The sequence below is a fragment of the Cherax quadricarinatus genome, chromosome 5 (assembly GCF_038502225.1).
Source record: "Cherax quadricarinatus isolate ZL_2023a chromosome 5, ASM3850222v1, whole genome shotgun sequence".
In the NCBI taxonomy this organism is placed as follows: Eukaryota; Metazoa; Arthropoda; class Malacostraca; order Decapoda; family Parastacidae; genus Cherax; species Cherax quadricarinatus.
In genome coordinates, this window is record NC_091296.1 from 21,865,513 (window position 1) to 21,888,995 (window position 23,483).

The window sequence follows — 23,483 nt, forward strand, 5'->3', positions numbered from 1 at the left end:
CCAGGGGTCTGTTGGTAATCCCCCTTATGTATGCTGGGAGGCAGTTGAACAGTCTCGGGCCCCTGACACTTATTGTATGGTCTCTTAACGTGCTAGTGACACCCCTGCTTTTAATTGGGGGGATGTTGCATCGTCTGCCAAGTCTTTTGCTTTCGTAGTGAGTGATTTTCGTGTGCAAGTTCGGTACTAGTCCCTCTAGGATTTTCCAGGTGTATTTAATCATGTATCTCTCCCGCCTGCGTTCCAGGGAATACAGGTTTAGGAACTTCAAGCGCTCCCAGTAATTGAGGTGTTTTATCTCCGTTATGCGCGCCGTGAAAGTTCTCTGTACATTTTCTAGGTCAGCAATTTCACTCGCCTTGAAAGGTGCTGTTAGTGTGCAGCAATATTCCAGCCGGCATGACATATAATATATATATTATATGTCATGCCGAATAGGTAAAACTGATGAATTAGCAAGAACTCATTTAAAATTAAGGCCTTTCTAAAAAAATTCTCTTATGCATTTAAAGACATTATTGCATACACAAAATTTTGCTTGCCTTATTCAGCAAGAAGAACGTTGCTATTTAAGCCCAAATCGCAAGTTTTACATACTCGGCACGACATATATGTGTGTATATATACCGAGGGACATGCACCTGCCAGTGTGTACCTTTTTTTCAGTCCACAGTTGTTTACATTCAGTAGTCACTAGAGATTGTTTAGTGCAGTTTACAGTCACAAGCAACATTCCAGTGACGGCGGACAGAACAATAACTGGTATACTGTACCCTGAGGCACAAGACATGACAAGCCAAATAGTGGAAAATTTGTTAAGTGAGACAAGAGAGGAGCTGGAGGGGCGAGAGTAACTTTGCTTGCTGATAATATTCAACTGCTGACTACATTTAATACTTTCTAGTCTCAGGTTTGAAGCTCTTAATTGTCATGTTCTTATTTTATGGTTATTTTCATGCACGTAACGTTTTTTCTACAAATTATAAGTATTTACTAGTGTACATTTTTATAATACCAATTAATTTTTAATGTAAATAATGTATGTACACTTAAGACTTAAAGGTTAAGCTAATTATTGTTCAAAGACTTAATGCGTGGAATATTGTGCATAATTATCAAATATTTTCCAGGGCCATATTACATATGTTTGTTTATCTGTTGTCTACCTATTATTGAGTCCTGGGGTCATCTCCACCGAGGCCAGGGCCAGTACCACGTCTGACAACCTGATCAGTCAGACTGTCGGAGCTAGCAATACTCAGCATAACACAGGCACATGTGTTCTGAATTTTGTCAACAAATTTATCATCAGTATGATGATTATAGTAGCTATTAAATTTAATAATTAATTATTTTTATAAAGTACTTAGACAATTTATCTGAGGAGAAAGTGAAAACGATTATGCAAGCGGCTTTCTGTATAGTAGTATGTCACTGATGTCAGCTAGGCCTATATACCTTGTACATGCACTTGTAGAAATAGATATATTATTCTTCAAGACTCTGTCTCTTCAGCAGGGTGACACCTCAGCTAATAAACTCTCCAGCAGGGTGTGACGCCCACCTGGTAACACGTGTAACCCTAACAGGGTATGACGCCTCGGCTAGTAACACGTGTGACTCTCCAGCAGGGTGTGACGCTTAGCTAGTAAGACGTAACTCTCCAGCAGGGTGTGACACCTCAGCTGGTAGTGTAACTCTCCAGCAGGGTGTGACACCTCAGCTGGTAGTGTAACTCTTCAGCAGGGTGTGACACCTCAGCTGATAGTGTAACTCTCCAGCAGGGTGTGACACCTCAGCTGGTAGTGTAACTCTCCAGCAGGGTGTGACACCTCAGCTGGTAGTGTAACTCTCCAGCAGGATGTGACGCCTCATCTGGTAGTTTAACTCTCCAGCAGGATGTGACGCCTCAGCTGGTAGTATAACTCTCCAGCAGGATGTGACGCCTCATCTGGTAGTTTAACTCTCCAGCAGGGTGTGACGCCTCAGCTGGTAGTGTAACTCTCCAGCAGGGTGTGACGCCTCAGCTGGTAGTGTAACTCTCCAGCAGGGTGTGACGCCTCAGCTGGTAGTGTAACTCTCCAGCAGGGTGTGACGCCTCAGCTGGTAGTGTAACTCTCCAGCAGGATGTGACGCCTCAGCTGGTAGTATAACTCTCCAGCAGGATGTGACGCCTCAGCTGGTAGTGTAACTCTCCAGCAGGGTGTGACACCTCAGCTGGTAGTGTAACTCTCCAGCAGGATGTGACGCCTCATCTGGTAGTTTAACTCTCCAGCAGGATGTGACGCCTCAGCTGGTAGTATAACTCTCCAGCAGGATGTGACGCCTCAGCTGGTAGTGTAACTCTCCAGCAGGGTGTGACGCCTCAGCTGGTAGTGTAACTCTCCAGCAGGGTGTGACGCCTCAGCTGGTAGTGTAACTCTCCAGCAGGATGTGACGCCTCAGCTGGTAGTGTAACTCTCCAGCAGGGTGTGACGCCTCAGCTGGTAGTGTAACTCTCCAGCAGGGTGTGACGCCTCAGCTGGTAGTGTAACTCTCCAGCAGGGTGTGACGCCTCAGCTGGTAGTGTAACTCTCCAGCAGGGTGTGACGCCTCAGCTGGTAGTGTAACTCTCCAGCAGGATGTGACGCCTCAGCTGGTAGTATAACTCTCCAGCAGGATGTGACGCCTCAGCTGGTAGTGTAACTCTCCAGCAGGGTGTGACGCCTCAGCTGGTAGTGTAACTCTCCAGCAGGGTGTGACGCCTCAGCTGGTAGTGTAACTCTCCAGCAGGGTGTGACGCCTCAGCTGGTAGTGTAACTCTCCAGCAGGGTGTGACGCCTCAGCTGGTAGTGTAACTCTCCAGCAGGGTGTGACGCCTCAGCTGGTAGTGTAACTCTCCAGCAGGGTGTGACGCCTCAGCTGGTAGTGTAACTCTCCAGCAGGGTGTGACGCCTCAGCTGGGGGTATGCTTCTTCATGCGTTGGAAACATTATTGTTCATAGCTAAGTAAGGGTTGGTCAGGTTTGTAGGTCGTCCTGACATCCGCCTAGCATATTTACGATGACAACAACAATCTTGGGTTAAGCCAGGAATACGGAGACGCAGTTTTTAACCAGTGTGAGACAATGGGGACCAGCTGAAACAGATGCATAGTTGATGGTACAATTACTCGACACAGTTAGCCTCCCTCAGTCTCAGGCTTAATATCCATTATATTAACCGATTTATCTACTGTACCGATTTGGGGAATTATTCAGCTAAGTCTATTTAAAGACATAAATAAAATATTATTAACTTCAGTGTTGATTCGACCGCAGTTTCACCCAAAACTGTCCCTTCGTTGTGAATCTGACATCCCCAGACCGTAGCTGTTGGGGAATAAGTGATCATTAAGAAGTTGCCCCCAAAGGAGCGTGTATTTCAGCATTTTGAACTTGAACGTAATGCTAAGTGAAGTGATACTCACTTGGCTGGGCTCGATAGCCCACCCATTACGGTAAATCCAGGCAAGACATGCCCCTATCAGCTGCAGCCAACCTAACTAGGAGTGAGTATATCTAGACTTACCTGAGTATTTGTATCTGACCCAAAAATTTTCCCTGGCTTGTGGTAGGGAAAATTTGATCTCGTTATTGGTGTCTTGCTTGGATCTGGAATATCTCGAGGAGTGCTACACTGTCTTCTACTGGGATTATTTTGCTTACACTCGCACGATTACACTACACAGTTCAGTCCAAGATTGTTTTTAGCTTCGTGGTAATTTCACAACAGGAAGACCGGTTACGTTTCACTGTAATAATTTTACCGCGAATTTCTGAGATTGTCAGAACAAGAGTTGAGAATGCACATCACTACTGTCCCAGGGCAATGCCTGTGTGACACGGCGTTTTCCCTTCCGTTTCGTGAAGCAATCTGACGGCGTTAGCGCCCTCAGCCCTCGCTTTCCTTACAAAAGATTTGCTGACTTCAGAGTTATTACTCTTCCTTGCTAAACACTACAACAACATTCAATACAAGATAGCAGATTTCTTGTTATCTAGTGATAGACGACAATTTATGATAGCCTCAACTTGTAAATAAAGTGGGTGCAGGGTTTTCCTTTATTTTCCTGCAATGGTAAAGAGAGTAATTACTCTCGTTTAACCCACAATATGGTTGCAACGATGCTCTCTTGCAAGGGGAGTGGCGTGACTATGACGCTGGTACCCGCATATGTTGTCAAAGTGTTCATCAGGAAGCAAGAGAGTCTATTCGCCCCTCTTCCGGGAGGGCCGAGTCCCTCAAGTCTCTCAGGGGGCTGAGAGAGCTGATATCCCCTTGCTGGAGAATTTTCTCCAAAACCGATGTTCTTGTGTACTACATAGGTTTCATATCTATTGAAGTGCCCAACCACTCCTGAGTTCAGACGTAATTCTATGTAGCAGATAGGCTTCAAACTTATTAAACGCCCTGGGTTCAGCTGTAGTTTTGTGTAATAGGTTTCAGTCCAATTATAATCAACCAGCTATAGGTTCAGACGTGGTTCTACTTCTGTAACTACAGGTGGGTAAACTCTCGACCATCTGCATGTCTAGTCCTTTCATGGGTTGTGCCTTAATGACTCTTGATCAGATGTATTGGAGCTGCCCTCCTGTCAAGGAAAGTTATAGTCTTGATACTGGTGAAGGGTTCTTGATCTAAGAATTGGAACCATCCTTCCTAGATATGACCCTTGAATGTAACAATATCGGTATATATTTTGCAAACAATATCAGCGATGTAAAAAAAAAACGAATATTTTATCAAAGCGTTTCCCTCACTGGGAGTCAAACCCCAATTGGATTGACAGTTCCCAGGAAGCGAAATGTTTCATAATTAACTGTTCCAGGTACTATAGGATTTCGTTCGGATTTTTAACCCCGGAGGGTTAGCCACCCAGGATAACCCAAGAAAGTACACGTGCCTTTATCACATTGTGTGGGATACACTGTGCGTGTTACAGGTTTCTATTAATATCTAATATGAGAGCCAGAAAAAAAAAATCTTGTTGGCACGATAATTCTTTCCTAGTGTGTTGAGTGGTGGACACCATGCGGCCGCTCCACCGCTACATACACTTGGTACACACATGGTGTTGAAAAATACTTTAGACGTTTCATTCAAGACTGAGCTTTATCAAGACTTGGTAAAGCTCAATCCTATGATCGAAACTTTTAGAATAATCTTGCCCTTTATTACTGTGTCTATTCCCGCTTGCCAGTAACCACTGATAGCCTTGCTAATGTTATTCTAGCCTACATACTTCTACCTCCACTATTTTCATATGAATATTTTCTTTATTCCTTTCCTTGTGTCCATGTCCTCTCCTAATGTATTCTTACCTCGCTTCTCCTACCTCCAGGTATTTGTATCTCCGGATATGTACCCACCACCTCCCTCTTCCTGCTCTTGCATTCCCTCACCTTGATCTCCGCCTCCCTCCCTCCACGACGCCATACTCTATATCCTGTGATCCAAACAACATTCTTGATGTTTGTAGAATTCTTGATTTTCCAGTGTCTTTCAGTGTTTCAGCTTCCCTTAAATCATATAAATCATATATTTCCTTGAGTTCTAATATCCCTACTTCTCACAGCAATACTTAATGATAGTGTTAATCAAAAAAATTAGTAGTAGATAATTTTTTCAGTGATGACCATAGTTTACTCAGAGCTATGTAATAGAGTCGGGGTAGTGTTTCTTGTGTGTTGCCGTCATCCAGTGACAGTCATCATCTTCAGTGGCACTACCAACTAGCGAAAACCAGTGATAACCAATTTCATTCAGTCTCACTCTACCACCAGTAATAAACGTTCATATTTGAACGTTGCCAGTATTTTCTCGAATCAACTTGTTGCCAGATGCATCAAGGCCGTTTTTTTTTATTTCGCTTATTTATGATTAATTAATATTTTATAGGTTCATGTAACCTAATCTATCCTAATATAACTAACATAAGGATACTAACACAAGAACGAAGGAAGACTGCAGCAGGCCTACTGGTCCATACATAACTTACAGAAAATATGATCTGGAAAAAATGGAAACGTCAAGAAACTGACTGAATGCTACGTCAAAAAATCAGCGTATGAAAATGAGAATAGAATGCTCTTTACCTCATGTCTTTGAAAAATTAGGTGAGGTATTTGAAAACTCCATACATGCTAGACTAATTTACCTTTATCGTGACCTAAAGTAACCTTGCATAATAAAGCAGCACTTAGGGAAAGAATCACAAGAATAAAAGAAGAGAAGAGAGGTGCAGTAAGCTTACTGGCCCATGTTAGACAGGTCTTTATTTCCACTCGTGCACCTTCTAGCTTATTGTTCAAGCAACACAAAAAACTGGTTTCAGTGACGCTACTTGGCAGCTTGTTCCACTCGTTTACAACCTTTTATTCCCAAACCATGACTGCGTCCTCAGTTTGTTCCAACGTAGAGTAGCTGCTTCCCGTACATTAAACTGTCTGTTTTTCCTTAATAAATGTTAATCTGATTATGCCCTTGTAGCTTAGGCTTTATTAGGTTAGCATTCACTTAGTTCCAAATAATGTGCAGAACTACCATACTTACGTTGGTGTTTTGATAACTTATATCTACGCGACACTGGCAGCCAGTACAATATGACATACCTTAGAAAATAAGAATATCCAGAATTATACGTGATGGAGAAATGTGTCGACATGTGACGTTACTGATGAGAACACTGACCAAAGTGCCGGAAAGGTGCGCAGAGAGATGTGAATATCCACGATATTTGTATGGAGTTTTGGTTCATTAAAGAAGTTAATGTATTGAACACATCCGTACATCCTGCGCAGGAATAGCAAAGTAAATGCTCAAGAGTAGCCAAAAGGGAGTAAGAAAACATTTCTTAATCAGATTATTCATAGCTCTTATGGGCGATATAACCCGAAGATCATTGATATAATTTTAATATCTATTATTATGTATAATTTATAAATGGTTGTTGCAGTTTCGTAAGGTTCTGAATAAAACAAATCCAGCATTAGGACATCTATTATGGAAAAAGTTTCGCTCACCAGAAACTTTGGATTGACAAAGAGCCTAGAGAGCGAAACCTTTACATAAATGTCTTGTAGCTTCACTAGTGTCTTATCTACATACTTTTCGCTATTTGTTACTACTTTGTACAACAGTGCCATGATGACTGTAGTTACGAGGGCGGGCTGACTTTACACTAGACGACTGCAAAGAAATTTCGATAACGCGAAACGGCTGTTAATTACAACTAACTTCAAGCAAGGTATGTACTTTTCTGATATCAGGCACAACTCCAGAACTGAAAAGAAATATTCATTGCCGAGCTAAGAAATTGTGTAATAAGTATGTGGAGATATAAAGGTAGTGTGGCCACATTGTAGTACATAGTGTGGAATCACACTTGTACGTCCTTTGTAGAAAAGCACACTTGTCAAATCCTACTCTCATCACACCTATGTAGCAATCTCACACTTCTGTGTAGCATTATCACACGTATATAACACTGTCACATTCTAACAATTGTTCAACAATCGCCTATACTCAGGCAATTTCTTTTATTTACATACTGAATAATTCTAATTTAATAATTTACAGCATACTGTAATATGTGGAGACCAAAACACATCATTATTGCATGAGTGCCCAGAGGATGACTGCCACCCTATGTCCCTCTCCTTCCATTAACTCCCAAACAGGAAAATGTATAAAATCATCCACCAGGGGATTGCAGGTAGAGCCGACAGTTATAAAAATAATTGGTGAAGAACAAATTTGTATACTGCGTGTTGCTTTGGGTAGAGCTTTATAGCGAAGCTCTACCCCTATCGAAATTAATTTATAATGGTTTGCTGTGCTCATCACACCAAGGAACTGCATTACCCAGTAACAATACACGCCTATATATGTGGGATATACGAAACTATAGAGACTGGAAAAAAAAGCGAAGAGGCATTCTTAAGTTATCCCAGACACCATAGCGGTATGGGGTAGGAGGAATACAGTAAAGGTGAAAAATCATAACTGGCGTAATGAACCAGGACAGTTACTATACAACATGAACATAATTGTATATTAAAGTTGGTCCCAAGGCTTGAAAAAAAAAGTAGTCCCATGCCATGCAGATCAAGGTGGTTTTCATGCCTTGCAGATCAAGGTGGTCCCACGCCTTGCAGATAAACATGGCTCCATGCCTTGCGTTACATTGGTAGTAATGAGAACCTCAAAAATTTCTGACCTGTCATGACTGGATGCAACTATACACATTGGAGTCTGATAGAAACCTATTGTACTGTTGCCGTCACGCTACCGACCTCAGGATGATCCCGGGTTGTACAAACAATGAGCACGGTGGTGCACACTATACTAGCCGCTGAAGCGGTTACAGGCTATGAGTTACCTTTAAAATATTATGATTTTAGTCTGAAAGAGATGAACCGATTGTGTTAATTTCCCATTACATACATACTTTCATTTTGTGGGCTCACAAATGAAGGACCAAGTAGAATTATTATTATTATTATTATTATTATTATTATTATTATTATTATTATTATTATCAAGGAGGAAGCTCTAAACCCGTAGGATTATACAGCACCTGTGCGGGGGGGATGTGGAAGGCATTCAAGCTTAATTCGGGGAACTGGAGTACAGATTCAATTCCCTAGATCAAGAGCCCCTCACCAGCATCAAGGAACCTTCCTTGAGGAAGACCAAGTAGAAACACTGGAGAAGAGCAGCATATTATTAATGGGGAAACTTAACGTGTAAGGGCTATACTGAGCTTTGGAAATGGGTTGTTAGGTAAGACACATATGCAACAGTTAGACAACTTTATTCCGAAACGTTTCGCCTACACAGTAGGCTTCTTCAGTCGAATACAGAAAATAGGCAGGAACAGTAGATGTGAAGACGATGTAATCAGTCCATCACCCTTGTAGTCGTAGAATTTGAGGTTGTCAGTCCCTCGGCCTGGAGAAGTTCAGTTCCATAGTCAGGAACTATCTGAAGATCAAGCGACAGTGCGGAGACTTAAATACTGTCGGAAGGAGAGGTGCAGAGTAGTAGTAGTAGTAGAGAAGTAGTAGCCACTGAGAGGTCATGTCCCTCTCAGATCCAACACTTCTCACTTGAAAAGCTTGTCCAAGGTGTTTTCTGTACCAAGATGCCATGTGTTGCAGTGTCTGACAAGATGAACATCAAAATGGTATACAATACCGACAGGTTGTTAGGTAAGACACATATGCAACAGTTAGACAACTTTATTCCGAAACGTTTCGCCTACACAGTAGGCTTCTTCAGTCGAATACAGAAAGTAGGCAGGAACAGTAGAGATGTGAAGACGATGTAATCAGTCCATCACCCTTAAAGTCGTAGAATTTGAGGTTGTCAGTCCCTCGGCCTGGAGAAGTTCAGTTCCATAGTCAGGAACTATCTGAAGATCAAGCAAGCAAGCAAAGCAAACAAGTTTAGGTAAGATCCCAATGGGATGAGCGGGGAAGACGGGACAGATGAAGAATAGCTCTGGAGAGGAGTGTTCTTAGTAAGAGAAATAGAGCCAGGGCTTAACCCAGCAGCTAAGGCGATCGTGGGGCAGACTTGAGAACAGGAATAGCAGGGACTGTTGCATTGAACTTGTTGTAGTTGAAGTCTTGAATCTTGAGTAGCTGGCAGCAGGCTAGGTCACATCAGAGGGTAGAACACATATGGGAGTTATAGGAGTAACTGAGGAGGCAGGTTAGCAATGGAGCCATTTTCAAACTTTTTGAAGCTGCTTCTAGATAGGTGGTATAATTTAGCCTTGTTGCTGAAGGTGAAACGTAGAGGCTTGATGAACTCAAGAACTTGGGTGAGTGTGAAGTGAAGCGGTGATTCACATGCATACTTGACTGTTCCAGCACCGAGGCTTTTGTAGAGTTCAGTACAGGTCATGGTGTCAGTATTTGAAGGAGAAGTGTAAAAGGTAAGGTTTTCCCATGAGGGTTTACTGGAGTCGTCGTTATCTTCCTCTTCTGGAGTGGATTCACTGGGAGAATCTACAATGGTGGTAGCAGGTGACTGAGGTTCGACAGGAGCAGCTGTGAGGTGTAATGGTTGTGTAACAGCAGGCTGGGAGAGGTGGGAGGCGGTGGTTGAGGCAACTTGATCAACGTTGTCAGCGGTGGAAGTGGTTATAGAAGTTACAGGAGCAGTTGCTTGGGCAGGAGACAGGTCTGTAGGTGCAGTAAAGTTCAGGACGTTGGGAAGGATCTTGAGGATGTCTTCTGAAGGTGTGGATTCCGGAAAATTGAAGGCAGGCATGTTGTTCAGACGGAATAGTTCGTTAATAGTGGTGTTGAAAGTGCCGGGGCTTGCTGCGTTTGCAAGGTGTGCATACACCATGCAGTACAGCACCTTGGAAGGAGCACCGTCGGGGAGTGGAGAGAGGGAGTTGCTGGGCGATGGTGCCTGTAGATTAGCGTGTAGAGTCTTGATGGCGTCGGTTTGTGGTTTGGTTATTGCAGCATATGTCGGTGAATTGGAGGTTTTCTTCAGAACTTTAGTTTTCTTCAATATGATTTCTTTCCTGAGTGGGCACTTAGCTGCAAGGGTATGATGATTACCCTTGCAGTTAAGACATGTTGGTGTTGTAGTAATGGTGCAGGATCTGAAATCGTGTCCATCATTCCCACATTTTGAACAAAACTTCTTATTCTTGATGGGGCAGTCCTTGGTGGTGTGATTATAGGAGTAGCAGGTCCAGCAGTGGGAGATGTATGTGAAACGTTCTTGTTCTATATGACTTGGGTGAATGTGGTAATATGAGATGGCCAGACCGTCAGAGAGAGCTTGGGCAGCCATGGAGATGTCTGAGAATGTAATCTTTAGCATTGATGTGGCGTTGGGGATCTTTGAGATGCTGTCTACCGAGGCCCACGTGTTTTGTTCCTCAATAGATGTCTTCAGTGCTTCAGTAGAGAGAGAGGTGACGATATTGTCAAGTCTTTTCACAAAGACCGAACGTTTCGACTTCAAGAATGGAGACGGGGATAGAGTGAATTGTTGTGTTTGTAGGGTCCTGATTGAAGAGTCGTCCATTAGTTTTAGTGCTTCCGTGTCATCTGTGCAGACGACAATGAAGGAGTCTTTCAGAGAGTGGATTGCCGTAAATTTGACCTGCAGGCAGGTCCTAACGACGGTAGCTAAAGCTAACTTCGAGGAGTCATTTATTGCACCATTCACAGGCTTGATTTTCACACGATTCGACAGCATTGTGAAAAGGATATCACGTTTGTAGAATATAAATTCTACACCCCGACGGGGTCGAAGAGAGGCTTCTTGCGGTGTAGAGCAACTGTATGATCGGACTGTGTGATCGAGCGAAGATCAAGCGACAGTGCGGAGACTTAAATACTGTCGGAAGGAGAGGTGCAGAGTAGTAGTAGTAGTAGTGAGAATGTGCCACTGAAAGGTCAGGTCCCTCTCAGATCCAACACTTCTCACTTGAAAAGCTTGTCCAAGGTGTTTTCTGTACCAAGATGCCACGTGTTGCAGTGTCTGAGAAGATGAACATCAAAATGGTATACATACCGACAGGTTGGCCACATGTAAACTAAATAATGTAGCTCTTAATATTATTGATTGCGAAAAGGATTTTAAGAACATAAGAACGTAAGAGCTTAGCACACCTTTGGCTAATCTTTTTAACATATCACTACAAACTGGCATGGTGCCAGATAAGTGGAAAATGGCAAATGTGATACCTATTTTCAAAACAGGTGACAGGTCCTTAGCTTCGAACTATAGACCAATAAGCCTAACCTCCATAGTGGGAAAATTTATGGAATCAATAATTGCCGAGGCAGTTCGTAGCCACCTTGAAAAGCATAAATTAATCAACGAATCTCAGCATGGTTTTACAAAGGGGCGTTCCTGCCTTACGAATTTATTAACTTTTTTCACTAAGGTATTTGAGGAGGTAGATCATGGTAATGAATATGATATTGTGTATATGGACTTCAGTAAGGCTTTTGACAGGGTCCCACATCAGAGACTATTGAGGAAAATTAAAGCACATGGAATAGGAGGAGAAATTTTTTCCTGGGTAGAGGCATGGTTGGCAAATAGGCAGCAGAGAGTTTGCATAAATGGGGAGAAATCAGAGTGGGGAAGCGTCACGAGCGGTGTTCCACAGGGGTCAGTGTTGGGCCCCCTGCTGTTCACAATCTACATAAACGACTTAGATGAGGGCATAAAGAGCGACATCGGCAAGTTTGCCGATGACACCAAAATAGGCCGTCGAATTCATTCTGACGAGGACATTCGAGCACTCCAGGAAGATTTGAATAGACTGATGCAGTGGTCGGAGAAGTGGCAGATGCAGTTTAATATAGACAAATGCAAAGTTCTAAATGTTGGACAGGACAATAACCATGCCACATATAAACTAAATAATGTAGATCTTAATATTACGGATTGCGAAAAAGATTTAGGAGTTCTGGTTAGCAGTAATCTGAAACCAAGACAACAGTGCATAAGTGTTCGCAATAAAGCTAATAGAATCCTTGGCTTCATATCAAGAAGCATAAATAATAGGAGTCCTCAGGTTGTTCTTCAACTCTATACATCCTTGGTTAGGCCTCATTTAGATTATGCTGCACAGTTTTGGTCACCGTATTACAGAATGGATATAAATTCTCTGGAAAATGTACAAAGGAGGATGACAAAGTTGATCCCATGTATCAGAAACCTTCCCTATGAGGATAGACTAAGGGCCCTGAAACTGCACTCTCTAGAAAGACGTAGAATTAGGGGGGATATGATTGAGGTGTATAAATGGAAGACAGGAATAAATAAAGGGGATGTAAATAGTGTGCTGAAAATATCTAGCCAAGACAGGACTCGCAGCAATGGTTTTAAGTTGGAAAAATTCAGATTCAGGAAGGATATAGGAAAGTACTGGTTTGGTAATAGAGTTGTGGATGAGTGGAACAAACTCCCAAGTACCGTTATAAAGGCCAGAACGTTGTGTAGCTTTAAAAATAGGTTGGATAAATACATGAGTAGATGTGGGTGGGTGTAAGACCTGATAGCTTGTGCTACCAGGTCGGTTGCCGTGTTCCTCCCTTAAGTCAATGTGACCTGACCTGACTAGGTTGGGTGCATTGGCTTAAGCCGGTAGGAGACTTGGACCTGCCTCGCATGGGCCAGTAGGCCTTCTGCAGTGTTCCTTCGTTCTTATGTTCTTATGTTTCAGAATACTTTGTTGTTATGGCTACTTTTCGCTGGTCAGAAGTTTGGTCAATTTTTGGTGTGCATAGCTGGACAGTGCATTGATATATATAATGAAAAGGTGAAATGGAAGGGCGGGGTCCCAGTATAAGGGTAGCAACAAACATATTTAACAGTAGGTAAAGTATGAATTTTACATAAGTAAAATGTATTAGGCGATAACCCTGTTGCGGGGCCTCAGTAATACATATTCTTGATAATACTTTGGAAATGTTGAAAGTGCTATTTCACATTAAAAGCGGGTGTACCCCAAGGCTCTGTCCTATCTCCCACCCTATATATACTCGACACGAATGATTTACCTGAACCTCTTTACCCAAACACACTTACCCTTTCTTACGCAGACGACATCACTCAACTCACAACACATGAAAATATTCGTTTCCTTGCACGCAGAACACAAAGAGAGGTCGACAGGATTACCACCTGGGAATTATTATGGCGCATTAAAACCAACCCAAATAAGTCAAAGATCACTTACTTCCATAGAAGGCGCGATGTCCCGACTCCTGTCGAACTCAAAACAAGCACCTCCCGTACCCCCATCCCACGCTCCTTCTCAACAGTTGTCCTTGGTGTTACCCTCGACAACACACTGAACCTAAAATCTCACATTACTGCTAAGACTGCACAGGCGGGAATTGCGCTCTCAAGATTATATAAGCTGAGAGGAGCCAGTCCCAAGACAAAACTACATCTATACAAAGCACTCATTCGACCTCTCTCTTACTCTCCACTCGCTCTGACGTTAATCGCCAAGACAAACGCACTAAAATTCCAACGCATCCAGAATCGAGCATTACGTTGGGTGTTGGGAGTGAGGTGGGACGAATTTCCCACCAGTGAATCTCTCCACCTCACGACAAACACACCAGCTTTGAACGTATACTGGAAGACACTCAGTGACAAACAACTTGACAGACTTGAAGCATATCATGACCACTGGACTACATACTTAGCAGGTACTCTCAGACGTCCTGACAATGATGTAAATCTCTTTCAAACGTTGTACGACCCGGCACCTCCACCTCAGTACAAATAAACTACCTGACTTAATTAGCCTAACTATTCCAACAACTTAAAAGTGCCATTGTCATAGAGCTGTGTCTTTGTGCGTTTTGAGCTGAAGTGCTTGCGACGTGCGTTTGCGTCGCCTTTTTACAGTAACATGTGCCTGTGCCGTGTCCAGTCATTGCAAGTTGATATGCTCACGAGAGAAATAATGCTGAATATTATGTTTTCATTGGTTAGCAGTTGGGTATAGTCCTGACACTTCCTCCTCCTTAAGATTTTTTCCTCTCCCCGACTATCTTCATCCTGTCCCTACTTGCCCCTCGCCCCTAGTGGGCCCTTACCTGTGAGTCCTCAGTTCAGTTCAGTGAAAGTGCTGCTGCTACGGGTGATTTTATCGGAGACTGCTGTAAAGGAGGAAGTACATGTATTTAGAAACATCTCTCATAAAATTACATGGACGTAATGAATAGTTATAGAGGAGGGTGAGGTAGTAGTAGTTGTCTGTAGTGATGGCAGCGTCGTATGTTTGAAATAGAATTCGTATTAGAATCTCCTAGAAAATAAAGCTACAATTGTTTGTTTGGTTCTTGGGTATCCAAACAGACATCCTCCTGTTACTTAAGTGATTAGTGGTGTTGCTATTCTTCTGCACGCAGTTGTTTGTTGTTTTAGGTTGTCAAAACTGTAGGCACAGATGTGTTCGTTCAGGGGGGACTGTTATTTGGTGCGGGATAATATTGTGGGTGAAGTCCTTGATGGCGGCGCAAGAGGTGGTGGCAACTATGATGTTGCCTTGGGCGAAGCAACTTGGCAATAAGGACGATGAATCTGCGGGATCTAACGTTGTTGCGTGGCGAACGGCAAATTAAAGATTTCGTAATCTTATTTCTTTCAATCTCTGATGAAGGCAGTGAAATGAAGCTCCGAAAAGAATAATGGGTATGAAGGCGCATTCTTTTAGATTATGGAACATTATGCAGATTATGGAAGACCCGTGTAGTTTGAGTGTCCTATCTGGACTATAATTGAATGAGATTATATTTTATTAGTAGGTTCTGTAGACTTTGAACCTGAGTGAATTATTGACCTTGTGTATGAGGACGTCGAGGAACAAGAAAACAACTTAAGTACACTGGCCATGTTATGCTGGGCATCGTCCGGGTGTGATTACGTTAAATTTCAGTAGCCCAGTCTTATCTCCTATACCTTGTTCTTTATTTATTATCTATAATAATATAATTATAGCACTTAAGCTGTTTCAAAACAAGTAATAGCTTCACTTTTATTTGATCAAAGGTATATAATTCCGACAAATTGATAAGATACATGTGCAAGCTCTTCGTAATTTTACCGAAAAATACTTCACATCCCAGGTGCTTCATCAAATAAGCATTAGAACGGAGCCTTTTACAGTGAATGCAGTGGAAAACGTGGAGCACTGCAGCAGTAGACGTGGTCACATGTTGGCGGAGCCTACTAGTGGAAATAGGCCAAGCCCTTAAAGTGTGGTAGATTTAGCAATACAGTTGTAGTGACATCCTCTACTTTCCTGAAAGGAAGGTGGCTGTCAACTTTGCCTATCTTATGGGCCCGATCTACTTCAATAGTTGGCCTCACTCATAAAATTTTAGTTTCTCTTTATCAATTAGCTACAAACAGCATCAGTGACCTCGTGGCTGCGGTCGAGTAATAGGGTCTAAACCTATCAACTACACGAGTGTTATTAAGGCTGCATCGAATATCTGTTCACCAGACTTCTTTAGTCCTTAAAACAAGGACAAGACTAAACTCTCAGCACATCTGCTAGGGTTCACCTGTGGACTAGTATTCCCTTCACTTAGAGCAAAGTTCCTTTCTTGTGAACCAGGGTTCGATTCTCGTGGACCAGGGTTCACTTCCCGTGAATCAGGACTAGTTTCCCGTTAAGCAGGATTAGTTTCCCGTGGATCAGGATTAGTTTCCTGTGGATCAAGGTTCATTTCCCATGACCCAGAGTTCACTTTCTGTGGACCAGGATTAGCTTTCGTGGACCAGGGTTCACTTCCTGGCAAGAGCGCTTGGATTCTCAAAAAAAAAAAAGTGTGTATCATGGTGAAAATATTTTTTGTGTACCTTTGTTGCTATAAATTGCTCGCTACAAAAAAAAAAATAATAAGAAAAAAAAATGCCAATTCAGTCGCCTGTGTACTGTGCCAGTCATCTAACCACTATGTATTTTCATATATCAACCCTCGCTCTGAGATAAGTTGTTTCAATCCTGATTTTTATTTAAGCTTATATAGTACTATTTATTAAATTCGTTAGTGATGTTGAGTGTTAGCCTTAACTAAGACCAAAATATCATGTTAATTTAAGTTGTTTAATGTTAACGTGGTGTGTATGAAGGACGTGGTCGCATGTGCAGGGCAAACCATTAGACTAGGTTATAGGCTAGATTATAGAATATTTTAAAAATTAGGTTATAGGCTGTTTTATAGATTAATACGCTGCGGCCAGCAGTAGCAGCCTGGTTGATCAGAACCTGATCCACCATGAGGCCTGGTCTCAGACCTAGCCGCGGGGGCGTTGACTCCCGAAACCCTCTCCAGGTAAACTCCAGGTAAGCAGTACTTTATGACTACTTATCGGCAAGGGTTACCTCTCAACACGTGATGTGTGTGGGATGTGCCATGTTGTAGGAAGTGTTTGGAGGAAGTTGTGGGATGTTCAAGGTTAAGGGAAAGTGTGTGAAGAGGTGTGGGGCGAGATAGGGATGTGTTTTTGGGATGTGGGGGATGTGTAAGGTGTTTAGGATGTTGCAGGAGGGAGAGGTTTTTTTTTTGGGGGGGGGGAGAGGAGGTTCAGGTTATAAGAATGTTAGTTAGTTTAATATGTTTATTATGCACCCCATACCCATCCTGTGGGCGGTAGTCAAAAGATTACAGTGGTACATAATGGGTCCAGGGACTGGGCCTCAAAGTTTTCATAGCTGAGCAAGTTACAGAGGTAATGAATTCACAATTTACAAAGGTAATGAACTCACAATTTACAAAGGTAATGAACTCCAGGTAGGTCTAGTCACAATCATGACAAGTTACAAAGGTATTTACAGATTACAGAGGTACACAATGGGTCCAGGGACCGGGCTCCAAAGTTTTGATGGCTGAACTAGGTACAAGGTTAGGTTATAAGAATGAAGGTAAATATATACATACTCTACTTAATCACATTGAGTAAGGCAACGTTTCACACAATAGGCTTTTTGTTTTGTCCATTTATCTAACCATTGTCAGCATTATTAACAATTTTTATACATAATAGAAGGGTCACTGCAGTAGCCTGTGTTAGCCAGGTCTTTCGCAAACCCAACCCTTCTCATCAATATGTTTATCAAACTTGTTTTTAATTCACTTGCCATGTAGGACAAACTTTTTTCTTACCCAGCTTGCAAAATAGGAAACATTTGTCTCCCTCCGGCGGCTGTGTTCGGAAACACGTCAGTCAGACTTCCAAGTGAAAGTCACCAGTCTTGAGTACTTTATCAAAGTGATCCATTGTGGTTCTTTTTATTATGTGATTGCCATAACGATGAGAGGAAAAAAGACGAAAAATAAGTTTAAGACAAAAACTGTGACATTTTCAATAAAGGTTTTAGTGTTATTTTTGTCCGTCTATATGTAATAGGGAATATTTAATTTACGAATTTCAATTTCATGATCATGAACGTCTACGTAATCTCGAATAAAAAAAAAAAAAAAAAAATCTTACCCTTGAACTGGCCCTGTTCATGTCCACATTGATAATATTCTGGCCCCACCCACTGCTCGTTGAACAAAAATAGCCATGGATTCGTCTGTCAACTCCTGTATACAATGAGAGTTATGTACTCCTCCAGGTGTATATACACCAAGTTAATACCCAATATATAAAATATGTAGCTGCGGATATTTCTTTAAATTTCATATACTTACTATATACTGTGAATAATTATATATTAAATATACTTTACAGTGGGTATAAGTGTTGGGGTGGGTACGAGTGGAGAGGAGTGTTGGGGTGGGTACGAGTGGAGAGGAGTGTTGGGGTGGGTATGAGTGAAGAGGAGTGGTGGGGTGGGTACGAGTGGAGAGGAGTGTTGGGGTGGGTACGAGTGAAGAGGAGTGTTGGGGTGGGTACGAGTGGAGAGGAGTGTTGGGGTGGGTACGAGTGGAGAGGAGTGTTGGGGTGGGTACGAGTGGAGAGGAGTGCTGGGGTGGGTATGGGTGGAGAGGAGTGCTGGAGTAGGTATGGGTGGAGAGGAGTGTTGGGGTGGGCATGAGTGGAGAGGAGTGTTGGGGTGGGTATGAGTGGAGAGGAGTGTTGGGGTGGGTACGAGTGGAGAGGAGTGCTGGGGTGCGTATGAGTGGAGAGGAGTGCTGGGGTGGGTATGGGTGGAGAGGAGTGCTGGGGTGGGTATGGGTGGTGAGGAGTGTTGGGGTGGGTATGAGTGGAGAGGAGTGTTGGGGTGGGTATGAGTGAAGAGGAGTGTTGGGGTGGGTATGAGTGGAGAGGAGTGTTGGGGTGGATATGAGTGGAGAGGAGTGTTGGGGTGGGCATGAGTGGAGAGGAGTGTTGGGGTGGGCATGAGTAGAGAGGAGTGTTGGGGTGGGAATGAGTGGAGAGGAGTGTTGGGGTGGGCATGAGTGGAGAGGAGTGTTGGGGTGGGCATGAGTGGAGAGGAGTGTTGGGGTGGGCATGAGTGGAGAGGAGTGTTGGGGTGGGCATGAGTGGAGAGGAGTGTTGGGGTGGGCATGAATGGAGAGGAGTGTTGGGGTGGGCATGAATGGAGAGGAGTGTTGGGGTGGGCATGAATGGAGAGGAGTGTTGGGGTGGGCATGAGTGGAGAGGAGTGTTGGGGTGGGCATGAGTGGAGAGGAGTGTTGGGGTGGGCATGAGTGGAGAGGAGTGTTGGGGTGGGCATGAGTGGAGAGGAGTGTTGGGGTGGGCATGAGTGGAGAGGAGTGTTGGGGTGGGCATGAGTGGAGAGGAGTGTTGGGGTGGGCATGAGTGGAGAGGAGTGTTGGGGTGGGCATGAGTGGAGAGGAGTGTTGGGGTGGGCATGAGTGGAGAGGAGTGTTGGGGTGGGCATGAGTGGAGAGGAGTGTTGGGGTGGGCATGAGTGGAGAGGAGTGTTGGGGTGGGCATGAGTGGAGAGGAGTGTTGGGGTGGGCATGAGTGGAGAGGAGTGTTGGGGTGGGCATGAGTGGAGAGGAGTGTTGGGGTGGGCATGAGTGGAGAGGAGTGTTGGGGTGGGTACGAGTGGAGAGGAGTGTTGGGGTGGGTATGAGTGGAGAGGAGTGCTGGGGTGCGTATGAGTGGAGAGGAGTGCTGGGGTGGGTATGGGTGGAGAGGAGTGTTGGGGTGGGTATGAGTGGAGAGGAGTGTTGGGGTGGGTATGAGTGGAGAGGAGTGTTGGGGTGGGTATGAGTGAAGAGGAGTGTTGGGGTGGGTATGAGTGGAGAGGAGTGTTGGGGTGGATATGAGTGGAGAGGAGTGTTGGGGTGGGCATGGGTGGAGAGGAGTGCTGGAGTGGGCATGGGTGGAGAGGAGTGTTGGGGTGGGCATGAGTGGAGAGGAGTGTTGGGGTGGGCATGAGTGGAGAGGAGTGTTGGGGTGGGCATGAGTGGAGAGGAGTGTTGGGGTGGGCATGAGTGGAGAGGAGTGTTGGGGTGGGCATGTGGTTTTGTTATCTGGGTTTCAACAGGGGAAAAAATATTAACGTGGAAGAGGAAATTTGTTATGTAAACTACGTGAATCTGAATTATACGAGAACGGATAACTCCAAACTAGACGCTGGCCAGGAAATGTTTAGCCATTGTTTAGTGAAGGTTGAAGGCGAGGTCCTTTTCAAGGAGAGGATGTGTAGGAAGGTGTTTCGAGGGCGGTGAAGGGTTCTTGGTATAAGGAACTGGAGCTACCCTCCCGATAATTGAATCAAACTTGATTGCCTTCCATTTCCTAAGCGTTGTATTACACCTTCGATCTTAGGATTTCCTTATGTTGATAATACTAGGTCGGGGGCGAAGTTAGCATATGACCTTCTTAGAAAGTGCGCCATGTCAGGTGCTTGAGGCGCTAGATAGAATGTAAATATCCTAGACTAGGATATTTCATGTACGTATTCATGAATAATTCACAACACCATGGCTGCAACAATTCACAATTTTTTTTAGTGCACTTTTAGGAGGGACCTTCTCAAAAGTTTTTTAATACAAATAAAAAAATCATCTTTTTTTCCTTGTGCCATGTGTTCAGTCTATATTCTAAAATTATATGCAAATATTTATTTGCTAAGTTTGTCCTGTGTACATTCACCTGCGGAAGTGATGATTGAACTCCAGCTCTTGGGTTAAAACAAGACCAAATAGATATAACAACCAAGTTAGGTTTAAAACCTGTGATCTGCATACGAGTCATTATGTCTACATTTGACCCGAGAACTAACATAATTTGATACCTAAATTAGGGATTAAGTAAACTATATACACTAAGACACACACCTTTCAGTGTATATACCCTGAATATTATCAAACAAATAATGGAAGCAGCAAAAAAAAGTAATAATAATATCTTTATTTCTACAAGTACATGTACAAGGTATATAGGCCTAGCTAAAATCAGTGACATACTATTATATAGAAAGCCCCTTGTTATGCAGAGCATTTTATGTAAATTAGATAAATTTTGTCCTGGGATGCGACCCACACCAGTCTACTAACACCCAGGTATCCATTTTATACTGATGGGTGAACATGGACAACAGGTGCCTTATAGAAACACGTCCTAATGTTTTCCAGCCGTACCGGGGATTTGAACTTAGGACCTCAGTGTGTGGACAGAGTGCGATAGCGATCGAGCTACGGGACACTGTAAAGGCGGGGTATACAAATGTTTTGTTTACTTAGAAAAACTATATGAAAGTAAATTATTGCGAATAAATAATACGTAAGTACATATAATTGACAGTGTTAGTAGTTTGATTATGTTTCAGTTAATTCCAGCAGTAAGATGATAATGCGTTAGTGACTGGGAGCAGCAGTTAATGTTAAGTGTTTACAAGATTTAACATATTTTTTTCAATGAAAGTACTTGCAAAATTAAAGAATCTGATCTGTAATAAGAATTTGTAAAAAAACAAAAAAAATATTTGAAAGAAAAATTGGGATGAGATTCCCAGATTATAATTTTAAAAAATGCATAATTTTTTTTTTTTTTTTGTGAAACTCAGTATTCTAATCTTATTGTTTTTTCTTTCCAGGTGTGATAGAACCACTGTTTGCAAGTCTTCATCTTGCCACTCAACTTCCCTGAAGTACAGAAACTTCCACTTCCCTCTAGGACCACTTTCACTACTACCTCAGCTTCAGCCTTCACACACACCTTCTCTACTACTAAAACAACTTTCAACCGCTTGGTTTATCTTCCTCGCTTCAAGATGAGTTCGAATGTGGACATCCTGGTGGATCGTTTCACCTGGATCGACTACTTAGTGTTCTGTCTCATGCTGGCGGTGTCAGCCGTCATAGGTATCTTCTACGGCTGCTTCGGCAAGAAGCAAGACACCAAAGAGTTCCTCATGGCTGGCAAGTCTATGACCACCTTCCCCGTGGCTATGTCTCTCATTGCCAGGTAAATGCACCTCTCTTCTCAGACTTGTCATGCCCCTATAGCTGTAGTTTGCCCGGATGTAACTTCAAACTAGCTGGAGATAAATATTACAGGGTTTGATCAATTGCTGGATTTAGTGATCACTTTGATACATGTGTGCATTTGGTAAGTGATCTAGACATATTACTGGGTTCCTACGGTATTGTCGGTACGTTATTAATGAAAGCTCTGAAACTTCATATTTTTCAGTTTTGCCTAGTAGCCTACTACTTGTTTGCGATAGTGTCAGTATTTGTGTAGGAATCATATAACTGGTGTGTGAAGCCTCAGGGTTTATATAATCTACCAATGGCATGGTTAAACTTATTTGGTTGTACGTGTCAGGGATATGAACACCTACATACGTTAACCATTTTAATGGGGCAGATCAGAAACAAAAACTAGCTATGATCCAGCAGGTAACCAAAAGAAGCAGAGCTGTGGAGTTGGCACATTAAACCTTCGACTCCGACTCCTTTAATTACATTTTACCGACACCGACTCCAGTAACCGAAGAATTGCTTCCGACTCCGATTCGACAGCCCTGATTAGATAAGCAGAAGAGAAGTTTTTGTATTAGTGTGGTTGGTCTGTTAATTTCATGACTGGAATATGTGGCAACTGGTGTTAAGTTAAGAAAACCTCATATCAGAAAAACCTGATAAGAGGTTTTGTGGTTCAGCCAAGGTAAAGCTAGACTAGAAATGTAAGTTGCTGAATATATCCTGAATGCTCGTACTTACTGAGTGTATCCTGTATGCTCCTAACTGAGCGTATCCTGAATGCTCCAATTTATTGGGCGTATTTAGAATGCTCCCACTTATTGGGCGTATTTAGAATGCTCCCACTTATTGGGCGTATTTAGAATGCTCCCACTGAGCGTTTCCTAATATTCCCACTTATTGAGCGTATCCTGAATGCTCCCACTTACTACTGCTACCATTAATTATTTGGCAACAACAGATTTATTCATAATAACCTAACTCTAATCCTGACAACCGAAAAACGACTTGTACAACTATAAATCGTCTAGAACATACATACTGTGTTGAACCCTAGAAAACACATTTCAAAGGAAGAGAACTTTCTAAATTGAATATGACATTGTGTTTAGAGGACATTCGTGGAAGAGACACAATGGACATTAGTTTTACTCTACCGTACTGGGAACAGGAAACAGGTGGAATGTCTAGGTTCTTGGGCGAGGTCTTGCCCATGACGATCCTCGCCTAATTTCTGACTGAACAACTGAGGATAACCTCATCCACACCATTATGAGGAGAAAATAAGCCTTCGTTTATAAGTGCTAGGGAGAGGTATGTTAGTAAATTTAGTCTGTATGTGTATATCATTACGCGTTAAACCTGTATAGGTCAGAGGTGCGTCAAATATGTAACCAGCCAGTTAAGATAATAAGCCGGGTCTACGATAAGCCGTCTTGTACAGAGCAAATAGAATGATGTACTTAGCATAGAAGTGATATTTATTTGATAAGTTTGAAAATATGAAGTACGTAATATATATAAAAAATA

General features: G+C 42.8%; 1 protein-coding gene across 3 annotated transcripts in view; it reads left to right on the plus strand.

Annotated features, from left to right (window-relative positions):
• LOC128684800 (sodium-coupled monocarboxylate transporter 1) overlaps positions 1-23,483 on the plus strand; it is an 89,574-nt gene that overhangs the window by 41,070 nt on the left and 25,021 nt on the right. For all 3 annotated transcript variants that reach the window (XR_011394130.1, XM_053771078.2, XM_070101108.1), the window contains exon 2: positions 21,563-21,933. Coding sequence is in view for 2 of the 3 variants with exons in the window: in XM_053771078.2 (XP_053627053.1) it covers positions 21,740-21,933 (194 nt within the window). In the remaining variant the exon portion in view is untranslated. The remainder of the gene's footprint in view (positions 1-21,562; positions 21,934-23,483) is intronic.